A 15,925-nucleotide genomic window follows, 5' to 3' on the forward strand; every position below is an offset into this window, starting at 1 on the left:
TTTCAACATTTCCCTGCGAATGTTAATGTTTCTGTTCAAGTATTGTTCCTTGTTTTCAGATGGAAGAAAAGAGGAAGTCCATTTTGATAAGATCACTTCCAGGGTCCAAAAACTTTGCTATGGGTTGAACATGGAATATGTGGATCCAGTAAGTGAAAATTAATTTTACGTTTGTTACAGATGTACATTTTGTTCAAGTACAGTTCATAATGTTGTGCCATGTACGTAGGTTGGTCATTTAGGCTACAGCAATGGATATCAACTTTTAATAATCCAAATCCTATTCAATTTTGCAAGTCAAGTTTTTCACAGTTTAGATTTAATTTTTATCTATGAATGAAAAGCAAGCTGCGTGGAAATTAAAACAGAATTCTCTCATTCTGTTTAATTTCTTAATGTCATTTGCAGGACAATCTATCTGAAAGGCAGGAGATTATTGCAAGATAGGATATCTTGATGTTGATTTGGTAAATTTGAGTTTGAAATTCGTATACAATTAACAAATTTTCATAGATGACTATATCCCGTAACATGTGAGATTTTTATTTGTAGATGTATTTCGAGTCTGAGTATGAGAAGTGGCAAATGCAAATTCTGCACCTTAAATTAAATATTTTAAAAAAATATAACATTTAATTGAATTAGAATTTTTGATACATTGTAATCACACAGACCCTTAATATTGCTAAAATATTCATGTGTATATGTGTGAGGCTGGTGAGAGGCAATAAGTGTATAAGGTTGAAATGGATAAATCATCTGATTGTGCCCATGGTTCTAGAGTGGCCAACCTGCATATCTTTATATATATATAGGAATGAACAACAAAGCTAGAACTGAAATATCATGTGTAATTTTGAAGAAATGAGGTAGGCTATTAATTGCTGCCACGTGGACATGGTAAGACAGGTATATTGGCTATCCTGAGAAGGTTAATGCTGTTACTGTGTAAACAAGCGACTCGGGTTCAGTTCCTTGTAGGAACGTATGTAGTGGTTCCGATATCACTTATAATTGTAACCTGGCCTCATTGTGCAGAAGGTATACTTAAATTTTTCCTTTTCTCTTTCAGCCTGCAGTGACGCTGAAGGTGATAAGCGGCCTTTACTCTGGCGTGACCACAGTGGAACTGGACAACCTGGCTGCAGAGACTGCTGCGACCATGACCACCAAGCATCCCGACTATGCTGTTCTTGCTGCGAGGATCGCTGTGTCCAATCTCCACAAGGAAACCAAGAAGTCCTTTAACGGTAACATTATTTGTGGCTTGATAATATTTTTTTCCCTAATAATTTGCAGAAATAAAATGAAATAAACTGCAAGGCATCAGCTTTACTCGCTAAGCATCCTTGGGAAGATGTTTGTTCATACTCTTTCGCATGTGCAAGCAGTCTTTTTTACAGGGTTTTAATTGTTTTACAGTCTTTCAGATAGCTACTTGCACCATAAACAAAGAGCTGCAGCTACACTTGAACAAGAGATTCTTTTTTAAATTCACCCAAGTTCAATTTGTTAAACCAGCCCTCGTTTGGAAGTTGTGAAGTTAATTCTTGCACAAGCACAAGCTAGAGGGCAGTTTTGTTCTGAAAAAAAAAAAAAAAGACAAAATTGCAATTTTGTGTTGAGTTGGTAGAAAATGGCAGAAGCTTCTTATCAGTCCAAAGTTGTGGGAAATAAGATCTATTCCATTAATGCAAAATAAGATTTATTGCATTACAGTAGAACGTTGTTTATCTGCACGTCAATTATTCGCAATGTCAGCACACTCAAAAAAGCAAGATTCAGTTTTGAACAAATTTAAGCATTTCTTCAATTGTACATTGGATCTAGATGTGTTTTAGTTGTTGTTTTTTTTTTTAAATGAACCAGCAACCCTGGAAGGGGTGGCAACACCTGCCAAGCAACTTTGAATTCGTCAACCTAGCATTGTTATCAGAAACTAGCAGTACAGTACAGTACTGTTTTTAAGAGTGCTTCTTTGTGTACTGTAAGTGTATTTCTTTGTTAAATAAACATGTGTGTGATAATCCGCAAAAAATCGTAAACTATGTTCTACTGTATTTTGTAATAGCAGAAGGTGAGGTAAAAGTGGCAAAATTAAAACAATGTTTTCCGACCTGTTATGACTTTTTATATAGCCTGCTTTAGTATCTATATCATATGTCGACTGACATATGGGACAGGCTTCTGGCAAATTTTGTCATCGGCGTGGTTTGGAAAACGTATAAAGGGGGAAATGAGAGTTACAGTAAACATAAGATCGAGATAAACATCCTAATGTTCAGCATAGTTTTTTTGCAGGGAATTGGCAGAATGGATCAAGTGGGTAAACCTTGCTTGTACCCCTTTCACCCCCCCTGGCACCTTCAATGTCTATTTCTCAAGAATTTACAATAACGATTTAGAACAGATTAGTGCAATACAGCAAACTTTGGTGTATATGTAGTACTCCTTTTCTCTCTTTGTGTACTTAATTTTACCATTTTAATTATATTTCAATAATACGTTTTTCTCAGTTATACGTTTTTACCCTTCTGTTCCCCATAAAACGTATAACTGAGATTTCACTGTATTATCTTCCAGCCCCTATGACCTACATATTAGCCTTGAGTGCAGTTACGCTTCCTTGTACTGAATAATGCCACTCGTTAACTTTCCCAACTAAAACCCAATCTCCACACTAGTACTTTTTCTACGTTTTAGTAGAAAAATTAAACCAAAACAGTCTATTAGTACATGTAAACATTTTTGCATACAAAAATCAAAGTTACTTTGCATGTTATATGCATGTAAAGAAACACCCGTAATATGATTCATTCTAATGAGTTCACGATCATTTTTTCGCACACTTTTTATTTGTGATCGATTTCGCCACCTGTCTGGTGGCTTCGTCAGGCATGTACTGTCCTGATGCCAGTGGCGTGGTTCCTTTTTTCTCTTGCTTGTGTTCATGGAGGCGCTGGTTGACGTGTGCATAGTAGTTCTTTCTTTTGTCATGCATCTGAATTTTGGCACTGCCGGTTCCCAGTCTCGTCATCTGCATCCTTGGGAAGATGTTTGTTCATACTCTTTCGCATGTGCAAGCAGTCTTTTTTACAGGGTTTGAAGGACCGTACTTGGTTATTTGCCTTATTGGTTGGAAGGGTATGCAGGAGTGGTCACTATTGCATAGATTTTTTACAATCTTTCCAATGTGAATTTTGTATGCGTGATTACTTTAGCACCGCTTATGCTATGGCTTTCGTCAATGAGGTGGCTGGAAAGGCCTGTTCTTCTTCTGGGCCGGTGGTCAGCATCATGCTGCTTAAGGCTGAAATCCAGTCGGCACTATGTCATACCTACATATTTACTTCCACAAGTGCAAGTGACCATGTAGACACTCCTTCTTGCATTGGGGTTGGTGTAGTATCATTTGAAATGGGTTAGGTGGGAGGCTATGGAAGGAGGGAACTGGTAAGGACTTTTTGAGTTTTCTTGATTAGATCTGGATGTTGGGGAAGGCTGATCCATTATTAGACTTTAACTCTGGTTGCATGGTTGGTTCATTTTTCTTTGGGTTGTATCTAAGAGGCAGAGGAGTCATCACCAATGGGTACAGCCGACAGGAACTCCAGCGGGACTTAACTGCGTCCCTTCCATCGCCTCTCGACCAGCCCTGATGATGATTCCAAGATAGAATCGAAAGCTTGGAAGAGCTCCTAGTGTGTTTTTTATTGTGCTGTTTGTGTGTGTGTTTTTAACAATAAAGATACAAGGGGCGTTCAGTATGCTCTAATTCTCACCAAGACGACAAAATATAACAGAAGTGAAAATATGGTTATTTTTCAACATAGTCTATCGCCGCTCCAAAGCATCTATACCCTGTTGGAAGATGATGTCGTCTTGCTCCTGCAACCATGCATTCACAGCATCCATGACGGCATTGTCATCCCAAAAAAAACTTTCATCTACGCATAACTGTCTGCCACAGCTGAACTCACGAAACCATCTCGCAATGGTAGGATATAATGGAGCAGTCTGCTCTAATGTTTGTACTAGGGATGGGACCGATTAATCGGTACTCTTATTGGTATCGGCTGATATAGGCATATCTGTGTATCGGTTTATTGGTAAAATTACCGATTATTTTACAGATCCGATATATTGATAAATATCTGATAATTTAGTGCAAAATTCTGCCATTTTGTTGTAATTTTTATGGATAATTGCCATGCCCTAGTTTCTAAAAAAGTAAATGTCTAAATATGCAACTCCTTTTGCACTGCAGTCACCTTGAAACACATTTATTAAGGAGGGCAATGAATCTTTCAGGTTCTTCAAGGACCATTTCTAATTTTATATCGAATCTAGAATATCGGTATCGGTAAATTTTATGTCGGTAGTTTATCGGTATCGGCCAAAATTTCATATTGGCCCATCCCTAGTTTGTACCAAGTCCTCATGAATTTCCTTTGGCTGTAGGTTTTTCAATTTCAAGTACTTGCTGACAGCACGAACCTCACTATTTTCCATTTTCAGCATGTTCTTACAGAAAGTCATCACAAGATGTCTACTTTCTACACATGTTAAAATTATGATTCTACATGCAGGGGAAGGGAGGGAGTATTAGAGCATACTGAACACCCCTCGTAAATAGGCTGTGTTTCTTAAACATGCCAGGTTGTGAATAGTGATTCATTTTCCATGACTGGCATCGATTTATTCAATGAGGCGGAATGTTACTAGAACTTTCCATTCTCTTTTGCCAACACAACAGCATCAATAGTGCAATGCCTCTCTTGGCTATCCATTAGTAAAATATTTGTCATGAAGTAAAATAAATCAGTCAATTTTAAAAGACAGTTTGTGTGTTTTATTGTTTTTAGACAGTCTGTATTCTTTGGTGTTGCATGCTTGAAATTCTTGTTTCAGAGGTGATGGATGATCTGCATAAAATGATCAATCCAAGAACAGGAAAGAACACTCCGATGATCTCAGACTTCCACCATGGTGTAATCATGAAGAATGCAGATAGGCTCAACTCTGCAATAATATACGACCGAGACTTCAGCTACAACTACTTTGGATTTAAGGTAAATATTTCCAAATTATATTTCTACTTTATACATATATGAATTTTATAAAATAATTGATAACTTGCATCACACATTGTTGGCATTGGCCTATCATATGGCATATTGGTAACGTCGTTACCTTGTAATGAAGAGGTCCCTGGTTTGATACCCAGTGGAGGCACAGACTTTCAGACCCTGCTTTAAACTATAGGTCCAGTCCCATTTAGCCTTTCTGTAGATAAAGCAAACTTAAACTAATATTGTTGGCAGGATAACAACTTATTTTGTTAATGGAATGCAACATGATTCATATGAGTGACTGAAAGAAATTCACGAAATTCTACGAAATTTATTTTTATAATTCTATAAACTGGCTGCATCAGTGCACCCAGTTCCCTACCACATAACATACAAGCAGAAACTCATATAGTGGATGACCACTGAAATTCATCAGTAATAAGTAGGGATGTGAAGTTTTTGTTTTATTTTCCCCCAAATTTCGATGGTTATTTTTTTCTGCAATTCGGTGTTACATTTTGCAGTTTTGGGCAAAATTCGTTGTTATTAATTTAAAATTGGTTGTATTTTTACATGCATTTTTACGTTTCTTCTATGCTTAAGATTTTCTCTTTGCTTTTGTTGTGGAACATTGAGACAAATTCTTGTTTTAATGACAACAAAATGAAATTTAAGACTTACCTTTGTGAGGAATGGCCAAAAATTTAATTGCGTTTGGAATACTATTACATCTCATCGTCTACTAAATATGAATTGTTTATTGAAGGACAATCTTTGAACACAACCATATGTCAACTTTTTACTCAAAATAAAATTTTCAAAAATTTTTTTCTTAAATTGCTTTTCAGTTTACAATAACATTGATAGTGAGCAGCCACAAGCAAAAGAACTTCGGTCAAAATCCTTCATGCACCTTCCTTTCTATCTGTTTAACTTGGGCTATAAGGAAACCTGCTCAGTTTCACCCCTCCCCACCACGAGGGAGTAGGGTGCACAGGAGTCGCTCATCGTCACACATTCTTTTGCCTCTGGTGACTTCTTTCCTTCTTTCAGACTTCTCAAAGCCTTCAACGACAACGACATACAGTGACTGCTTTGTTTCACCCATTTTGCTTTTCTTCTCTTTGTGCCACTCCCCACGTAAATTGTGTTTAATCGCAGAATTCTTCAGCTTCCATATCATTTCGCAATTGCAAACTCCTGTGCACTATTTACTGCTGGCTTTGGCACACTGTGAAGTACACCACCAGAAGGAAAATGAAGTGCAAGATGATGCACAAACCATGCAGCTTCAGAGAACAATGATTGTTCTGGACTCCCTCTCCCACTACACAACAGGTGTTTCTCCCTGAAAATTTTCTCGTTCCTATGAAACTGTCCTGCAGCGAATTCTATTTCAGGACGAGGTCCAAGCACTGTCAGTCATCTCTACGCCAAACTGCAAGAAATACAATTGGTATCAGCTGATCCCCCTGAATAATGCTTTTTTCTTTCTTTTTTCCCCCTCAGACTTTGGAGCGATCCTACCTGCTGAAGATAGATGGGAAGGTGGTGGAACGCCCCCAGCACATGCTGATGCGTGTTGCTGTTGGAGTCCATGGGGAGGATATCGATGCGGCTATCGAAACTTACAACCTTCTGTCTGAGAAGTGGTTCACCCATGCTTCGCCAACTTTGTTCAATGCTGCTACGTGTAGGCCTCAGCTATCTAGGTGAGCAGGAACCTGTGTTCACAAGTCTAAAACTAATAGTAGTTTTTTCCCCTTTCATTCTTTGAGTGTCAAGACAAAAGTAATGAGCATTTATTTTTTTGTGGGCAAATCTGTAATGGCAGAATAATGAGTGTTGTGTGATGGTGGTGCCATCTGTTGTGTATGATAAAACAGTAATTTCTTCACATGACCAGTGTTGTTCCTATAGAGCAGCCATGTCAAACTCGGTACTTGAGTGGGACTGCAAAACGTTAATGTCAAAACACACTGGCCGCACATCTTAAACCGCAACCCCTTGAAGTCCAGAACTAAAATGGATCGGCCCTGTTGCGGGGGCAAGGATATTCCAATGGTTATTATTACAGCATTCTCCCCCCCCCCCCCCCCCCGAAGTGCCATAAATTAGCAAATGCATGTGGATGCACATGTGTGTGTATTCATTTTAATTATTATCCTTATATGTTATATTGAAATAAAATCAGACTGAATTATTCTTTTAATAGTCAATGATACTGCAGAAATTCTCCAGACTTCAGTGTGCGTATGGAAACCAGCAACAGCGTCAACTGAATGCGACAGAGGGTTGGGGAGATTTTCTCGAATCGGCACAAATGATCAATCCTTGTTATGTCAAGACTCTGTATAAGCTCAGTCGTGCATTAGATGATAAACATTCCGGAAGAAAGATCATCCTCCAGCATGACAATGGTCGGCTCCACTCAGCTCGCTTGAATATTGGAAGAGATTAACAAAATGGGATGGGAAATTCTTCCATACATGTCATACAGTCCTGATCTGGCACTATCAGATTACCGTTTGTTTGGAGTTACGAAGGAGCAGATGCAAGGGCAATGCTATGAGACGACTGAGGCAATTGAGAGAGCAGTGCACCAGTGTCTTCGGCAGGCTGGAACTGAGTTCTACCTACCACAGTTGTATATTAAAATTTCCAGACTAATGAGAAAAATTTGTACAAAGAATTGGAGATTACTTGAAAAAGTAAATATAATGCTACAGAATAATGTCATGTACTTGGCTTTTCAATAATGCATCGTAATAATTTATAAAGAATTGTTGCTCATTACTTTTGGTATGACCTTCATATTAGGTTGCTTCTATTGTTAACTGTAGACAGAGTGTCTATTAGTGTGGAAATCCTTGAAAAGTCAAAGAATTTAAATTTTTTGGAAATGTCAGGGAAATTTATTGTTTCGGGGGGGAGGGGGGGATTTTGTAGTAGTGCACTAAACATTGGTTTTTGAATAATTAAAAAGGAACAAGCTAGAATTTTTAATTTGTTGTGGTTAAACTATACTTCAGCTTCGTACACTGTGTATTACCAGTAGTTTCGGTAGAAATTGCACCTTACATACTCTAGGAAAAGGAGTCATGTTTTGAACCATTTTCAAGCAGGAAATGTACTACAGTACAGAACTACACTTTGTTGTAATTTTTGGGTTATGTTTGGTTGGAGGATTAATACATATACTGCTAGATTTAACTATATTTATACTATATTTGTTATGATCAGCACCATGCCCCTGGCTGCCTTTACCCCCCACCCCCAAGTTTCCTCCAGGTACCCACTTTATACAATGCTTGCAGCCAGGTGCATGGTGCTGATCACATCATCCCCTATACGCATTCATGGTGTGGTGCAAATGCACAGGGGAGCACTTTGCCTTTTTTTTATATTTATTATGATGATATTTTATAAAAAAAAGATTCATTGTTTATCATTATTCGATATGTGGCAAGCAGTAACATAAAAAGTCACCCCTAATACACATACCCAACAGTCAAATTGTTCAATTTCCCTTTTTGTTATTTTAAGATGTGAAGTGAATATTCTAAAAACTTGGTTAATTGTCATTATGCGGTGACCTTCATACACACATGTTTAAATACATGAATTGCCCTAATAACTTGGTCTGGAAAATGTTCATACTTTATTTGTAAAAGCCTGGGAATTTTGTTTTTACAAATTTGTAGGGATCGGCCGATATGAAATTTTGGCTTATACCGATAAAGTACCGATATAAAATTTACCGAAACCGATATTCTACCGATCAGATATAAAATTAGAAATGGTCCTTGAAGAACCTGAAATGTTCATTGATCTCCTTAATATGTGTTTTTCGAGGTGACTGCAGTGCAACAGAAGTTGAGTATTTATACAGTTACTTTTTCAAAAGTAGGGCATCAAGATTATCCATAAAAATTACAACAAAATGGCAGAATTTTGCACTAAATTATAAGATATTTATAGATATATCGGATTGGTAAAATAATCTGTAATTTTACCGATACACCGATATGCCTATATCGGCCGATACTGGTTAATCGGTCCCATCCCTACAAAATTGTCAGAACCTTCTATAGAGTTCTTATGTTTATGTCAGGTTTCAGGGAAATCAGCTTAGATGTGCAAAGTCATGAAAGTTTGTACAAACATTCAAAAACATTTAATAGAAAAATTGAATGTTGCCAGGATTAGACTGAAAATATACATTACACCTATTTCACCAATAAGCTTCTTCATTGTAGATATTTTGCGTAAAAATGCTTCTATATTTTATTTTTATTATTTTGAACAATATTGAATAATTCTTTAAATGTGTGGGATATTTCAAAACTATTACATTAACATGCATAGTTGAAGACAGCTTGCATGTCTTCATATATTGAAGCATCATAAAACTGCCTGGAGAGTTATTTGAAAATACTGTATGTGGAAAAGTCTGGTGTAGAGATGGTGTAGAACCACTGCAGTCTGTATGTATGCATGGATCTAGCTGCAGGAACACAGGTGGCGTAACTCCCTTCAAGACAGTTTTGAGGAAAAGTCATATTTAAATAGCATGTAACTCCCATTTCCATGAAAGGTGTAGTTAACACCTCTTGTGCTCTGAACCCCTCATACATGAGTATTGTGATTTGAGCAATAAGAAAATAATTTTGCTTATATTGCATTTATATTTGGACCTAAAAAGGATAGGGAGACAGGTGAGTGGAGAGGGTTACATAATTTAGAACTACATAATTTGTATTCACCTCCAGATATTATTAGAATAATTAAATCAAGAAGACTTAGGTAGGCAGGCCATGTGACACAAATGGGAGAGGAAAGAAGAGTTTACTGGATTCTTGTTGGAAAACCTGATGGTAAGAGACCAATAGGGAGGCCAAGACGAAGATGGAGGGATAACGTTGAGATGGACCTAAAGGAAATCGGTAATGATGGAAAAGATTGGATTGAGCTTAAGAATGCTAGAGAGTTAGTTAGTAAGTATATTTCATTGATTGTGGTTCACCCATAAACCAGATACATTGACTTGCCTTAGTACGTGGTCTGTTCAAAAAAAGACCGGACTTTTGTCATAGTGTGCAAATCATTGTTCGTAGTGAGTTCCGCTAAGTGGCATTCTCTAGCGGCAACCTCCAGATACACACTGTCGATTGCTGCATCACGCTACGGTCACCACTAGCCCGGTTAGGTCCACCGAAGTAAACATGCAGTAACCTCTCATCACGTTTGCTTCACAGCAGTGAAGATGAAGGACCAGGTGGAGCCACGTGTTTGTGTGAAATTTCGCTTTGAAATGGGGAAATCTTTTATGAAACTTGGCAAATGCTTCAGCAAGCCTTTGGGAAGGACTGTATGAGCCGATCGCAGTGTCATGAGTGGTTTTGGTGTTTCAAAGGGGGCAGAACATCGATCGAGAAAGATTCAAGGTTGGGACAACCTTCAACATCAACAAATGATGAACACATCAATGCTGTTCGGTACATTATTCGCGCAAATCGTCATTTGACTGTCTGAGAGAGGTTGCTGAGTAAGTCTGCATGAGGATCAGGGCATGTCATGTAATTTTGTGGGATGCTGTGCACAGAAAATGGCTCAGCTGTGGGAAAACAAGAGTTGGGTGTTGCACCATGACAACGTGCCAAGTCACACATCACGTTTTGACTGCTCATGTGATAACCCTTGTGTCTCGCCCACATTACTCTCCATACTTGGCCCCTGTATTTTTTTCTGTTTGCACCGTTGAAAAAAACCTTCAAATGACATTGTTTTGAAAGTATAGACAAAATTCAGCAGAATGAGACAACACATATGAGAGCTATCCCCAATAATGTGTTCCAGAAGATGTCCGAACAGTGGCAGAAATGATGCGAGCACTGCAAGCATGGGGGAATACTTTGAAAGCGACAAGTATGTGTAATGTATTTGCAGTAATAAAGTTTGAATTGCAAAAGTCTGGTCTTTTTTTGAACAGACCACATATTGCATAGAATTCTTTAATTTACCTCATAATGCTTATATTATAATTCTCCTAAGAGGAGCGTACTTGTGATCTGCACAAAAGTGATTCCACTATTTTGTTTGCAGCTGCTTCTTGCTGACAATGAAGGATGACAGCATTGAAGGCATCTACGACACCCTGAAGCAGTGTGCCCTGATATCCAAGTCAGCGGGAGGCATTGGCGTGAACGTGCACTGCATTCGGGCAACTGGCAGTTACATATCAGGCACCAATGGCATTTCCAATGGGCTGGTCCCGATGCTTAGGGTCTACAACAACACTGCGAGATATGTCGATCAAGGTGGCAACAAGGTGAGTACCACGTGTTCAGTTTTTCATTAAAGGTAGTCATAAATGTTTGCCATGAGTGATAGAACAACCTAGTAAAGATATGCATTTTGTTCCTATCCGTAGAGTATCTGACTACCATTCAGAAGGCCCAGGTTCAAATCCTGGAGGGTATGACCACAATAAATTGTTATTGTTAATTTTGTTCTGTGGAGGGTAAATTGGGGTTCATTTAACTTTAGACTTGAAGATTATTGAAGCCTGGTGTTGATTATATCACCTATTGTATGACCTATTTACATGATGATTCTCTCACTAGAAAATTTAAAGATTGATTTGTTTTATTTCCCTTCGCTTTTCTGCCACTTTTGGCTAATCACAAAGATGATGATGATTGATGATAAGATGAAATTGTAGAGATGGACACTCAGGAAGAACACCCATGTTCAGGTTGGGATTCGAACCTGAGAGCCCTGGTGTCGTAGGGCATTGCTAATTACTCTGCTACAACAGAGGTTGGCTAGAAAATTCAGAGAATCATTAATAACTTATTTTTGCCTGGTTCTCTAAAAAAATGTACATGAAGCCTAAATCTAGTGAAACTGAACCATCACACCCCTCAATGAATGTACTGTATCCGACTTATTGAGTTGTGACAGCCAAACAGGAGTTTAACTCTGTGTTTAGTGGTTGTTTGCTACAAACATGTGCTGTTCAGCCTCATGTTCTTATTCTTCATGAATACTGGCAAATCAGTTAATTTTAACAATGTCTAAGGACATTTCAGAGTATACATTGTGAAGGAAGTGTACCATCACTGGAAGATGCTGCCATTACTGATGTCTAGAGCAATGCATATTTCATATTTGACCATGTTTTGTCTCTGAATGATGCAAAATAAACCCTTATATGCGAAATGTAGTTTATTTACTGGCATAGCAGTTTTTTAAAAGTCTGAAATATCTCGTTGAGTTACGGAAAATTGATCATTCTGCTGTAAAATACATAAATAAACTTAACTCTGATCATTACATAAATGTGAAATTTGAAAGGATATGTTTATTTTGTGTAATAAGTGTACTTAAATGAGATTTGGAATTAAATTTGCCATTTTAACTGCTTTTGATCCCAAAATTTGCATGCTTTTTGTACCAAAAAACTTCTTTTTTTCACCATAAATATGTGACCCAACTGATGTCATGTCTTCATCAATTTACAGACTTCCAAACACAAGTGCTTGGATTTTTTTTTGGGGGTGCATATGCTCTGGGCAGACCTTGTTTTGATATTTGCATGGGAAACCATTCAGGAATGTTTGGGTTAGTAGTGAGAGAATCACCCTTTAAAATGTGTCTGGAGTGCTTTTTTTGTTTATGTAATAAGAACTATTTTCTCAACAAATGTGCTTAAACAAACATTGTAAAGGTAATTAATATGAAATTTCATTGACATTAGCCGTAAGTGACTAAGAAAACTAGAAAAGAAAGGTGTTAGGTGTTGAACCTATATTTTCTAATACCAATACCACTGACATAGGCCAATACTGATACATTGGCATCAACTCATTTGTAGTAAATTCTTTTATGAAGATTACTATTATTGCATCAGAACCTTTGGGTTGTGTTGGCGTCTGTTAGACTTTCATAAACATTCTCAAAAGATGAAAATATTGGTGTGCATCATTCAGTCTATAAACCTTACATTTTCCGAATCCTGGCCATTATGGAGATAATTTGGTCAGCACCATGCTCCATCTGCATTCACTATCAGGTACCCATTTTATTAGTCTGGGTGAAGCCTAAAGTCACCGTATGTAGGGACATGGTCTGAAGAATCCCAGTTATAGTCGGGAAGCCCTACAGACTGGACTACAGTGCTTCTCTTTTAGCCTGCATATTTTTTTTTTAAATAAATATTACTTTGAAATTCTTTCTTTATGTTGGTCTTTGAGTAACATCATGTATTCTGCACATTCATTATTTCATTGAGGACTTCAGTGCTTAATTACTTACAGTTGTTCTTTCATCGATGGGTTCAGAGCTGAATCCATCAATCTGCTATAATCGCATCTGACATAAGGACACTCATGATTTTACAACTTTGGCAAGCAGGATATGCATGTTCTATCATGCTTTATTTTGTCTAATCGTCATCCATCTTCATTGTTGTGATTAGCTTTTTAAAAAAAGTTATAGAGGAGTGGCCTTGAATAATTAAATACAATATGTTAATTTTGTGTGTGTTCCATGTATCAGTTTCTTCAGTTTTGATCACAGAAAAACAATAGAAAAGACAAATACAGTCAACTCTCGAAGTAACGACCCTTTTCCCGGGAACCGTGAAAAATTTGGAAAAAAAAAGTTGAAAATTTGAAGGAAATGGGCCGAAAAATGCGTTGTTTTTTCCTCCACTCATTCCCTTTAGGAGCGTTCTACCGCTCACAATTAGTGATATCCAATAGCACTTGACCTCTGCCCTCCCCACCCTCAAGTGCACCAATGTTACCCCGCACCCGACTGCCGCTACCCAACGCGCCAGGCTTGTTTTGCCACGCTTGCTCTTGGATACGCGAGAAGAGAACATCGAATGTGCTTGGATGTTATTATAAATCGACTTGACTTGTTTCCTTGTCCTAAGAGCTGCTGAAAACTCGCGGGGGAGGGTGGGAGCAGCCCGAAATGACTGCTGGACTTGCAGTCTTTGCCCATGTGTATGGCAGGTCAAGCTCTTTCATCGATAAATACACCACCTTGAGAGATAAGATCGCAGGAATGTTCGAAAATACAGATGCGTGGCACCTGGAAGTCTGGCCCATCTGTCCAGCTCTGACCTAGAGTTCAGCAGGTTCCCGTGAGTGATCAACTCTCGGCCTTGTAGCCGACAACTTCCGGTAACCGCTTTCATTCAAAACGTGTTCTTTGTTCCCTGCAACACTTCATAAAATAGCGAAACTGTTAGAGATAATCAAAACCACAAAGGTGAACTAAAGATCGTCAACCCGCTTAATGCGTTGTCATCCAGGTTTCCACAAAAGTTTACTTCGATCTTACGTGCATCATAACTCCCGTTTCCCACTTCATACGTTTTCCTAATTGTGTCGATGTTGTAATATCTGCCAAAAAAGTGTTCCGTTGGCTGACTGACTTCTCCCTCTTTTCCTGTCAGCAAATGTAGGGGGGGGGGGGAGGGGGGCGATGCAGATTGTTTCAGCCACGATTTTCTTGCTGATGCAGGCTGATTACAGGCGAGGGTGGAAAAGGAACCACCCCTCTTCCTTTCCTTTGACGTCTAAAATGGGTAAACCAGTTCTGGATATATTCTTGAAAACGAACAAAAACCATAGAACAAGTAAAAAAAAAAAAAGTGACCCTCTACCCTTTCTCCAGCTCATTCTCCGCCACTGGTGTGCACGGCAATGTTGATAATTGCAGATTTCAGTTTTTTATTTATTTATTTATTATTATTTTTAATGCTGTTGTCTGCATAGGAAATATTGCCCGTATTATTGTCTGTTGCATGGTAAAACGCAAAGCAAGGGTCATTTCTTTCTTCTTTACACTGCTGTTAAAAGTTCCGTCTTTGACAGTTGCGTTATCTTTGAAATGCTGAGGATTTTCTCTTCGACCACCTGTTGCTCGAACTTCCAGCCGGTCTCCTTGTTTTTACGATGCAGCTGGCGCCAGTGTTTTGTCTAGCGTCTGCAAATTTCTTGCTTGCCGATAACAGTGATGACTCATCCAGTGCGAAGGAAAGAGTTATTGTTTTCTGCAAATGCAAAGCTGTTTTGATTTGACGATAACGAAATTAGATCTCCAGAAAGGAAAACAAGAGTTAAAATAACTTCATGTTCTGCGCCTTCTGATTAGCAAATCTTTAATTTAATTTGCATCCACTTTTCTTCAGAACCATTCATGTGGAGGAAAAAAAAAAGTGTTCAATGTAGGAATAGTCGCCGAGACTGATTAAAAAGACATTATTCAAGGGGAAAATGTTTGGAGGGGTGGGTGTTTGACATCGAGAATACTCCTACATCCAACATTAAATCGTGGATTAACGTGAGAGTAAATAACGATCTACCATTTTGATATGTGAAAATGCGCAGTTTCATAAAGCTTGTTTTCAGTTCATTTTATGCTGATGGGCTAATCGGGACTAAATATACAGTTTAAAGTGAAATTTAATTCCAAACCTGAATGATTATCGACTGCCACGCTGTTTAATGACGTGTCCTAGAATACGCATTGGGTGAAAACAGATCGCAAGTTGCACGTTTCCTTTTTCACGCTGGATTACAATGCAAGTCAAGGAAGGAGTTTGGACTGCTCCCTTGAATGGGGAAGGAGGGTGAATGAAGTTGGTTGAAGCAAAGAAAAGTGACTTTTTTTACGATGTATTTTACACAGCCGAACCAGAACGAAAATTACAGCCCTGTATTTTTTTTATTTTTTTTTTGTCTGGTACCTAGAGACGTTGTGTTGTTTCTCCCGAGAGATCTAATCTTACCAGTTAATCTTGTAACAGACAATGCTCCAGTAAACCCCTATAA

At 38.2% G+C, this 15,925-nt stretch overlaps 1 protein-coding gene across 1 annotated transcript in view; it reads left to right on the forward strand.

Annotated features, from left to right (window-relative positions):
• The window catches only part of RnrL (Ribonucleoside diphosphate reductase large subunit), a 51,232-nt gene that overhangs the window by 11,166 nt on the left and 24,141 nt on the right, over positions 1–15,925 (forward strand). Inside the window, exons 2-6 of the mRNA XM_083125079.1 lie at positions 60–148; positions 1,073–1,250; positions 4,912–5,072; positions 6,582–6,784; positions 11,178–11,403. Coding sequence (XP_082981205.1) covers positions 60–148; positions 1,073–1,250; positions 4,912–5,072; positions 6,582–6,784; positions 11,178–11,403 — 857 coding nt within the window. The remainder of the gene's footprint in view (positions 1–59; positions 149–1,072; positions 1,251–4,911; positions 5,073–6,581; positions 6,785–11,177; positions 11,404–15,925) is intronic.

Source organism: Lepisma saccharinum, chromosome 7 (assembly GCF_977018435.1).
Source record: "Lepisma saccharinum chromosome 7, izLepSacc3.1, whole genome shotgun sequence".
Classification (NCBI taxonomy): domain Eukaryota; kingdom Metazoa; phylum Arthropoda; class Insecta; order Zygentoma; family Lepismatidae; genus Lepisma; species Lepisma saccharinum.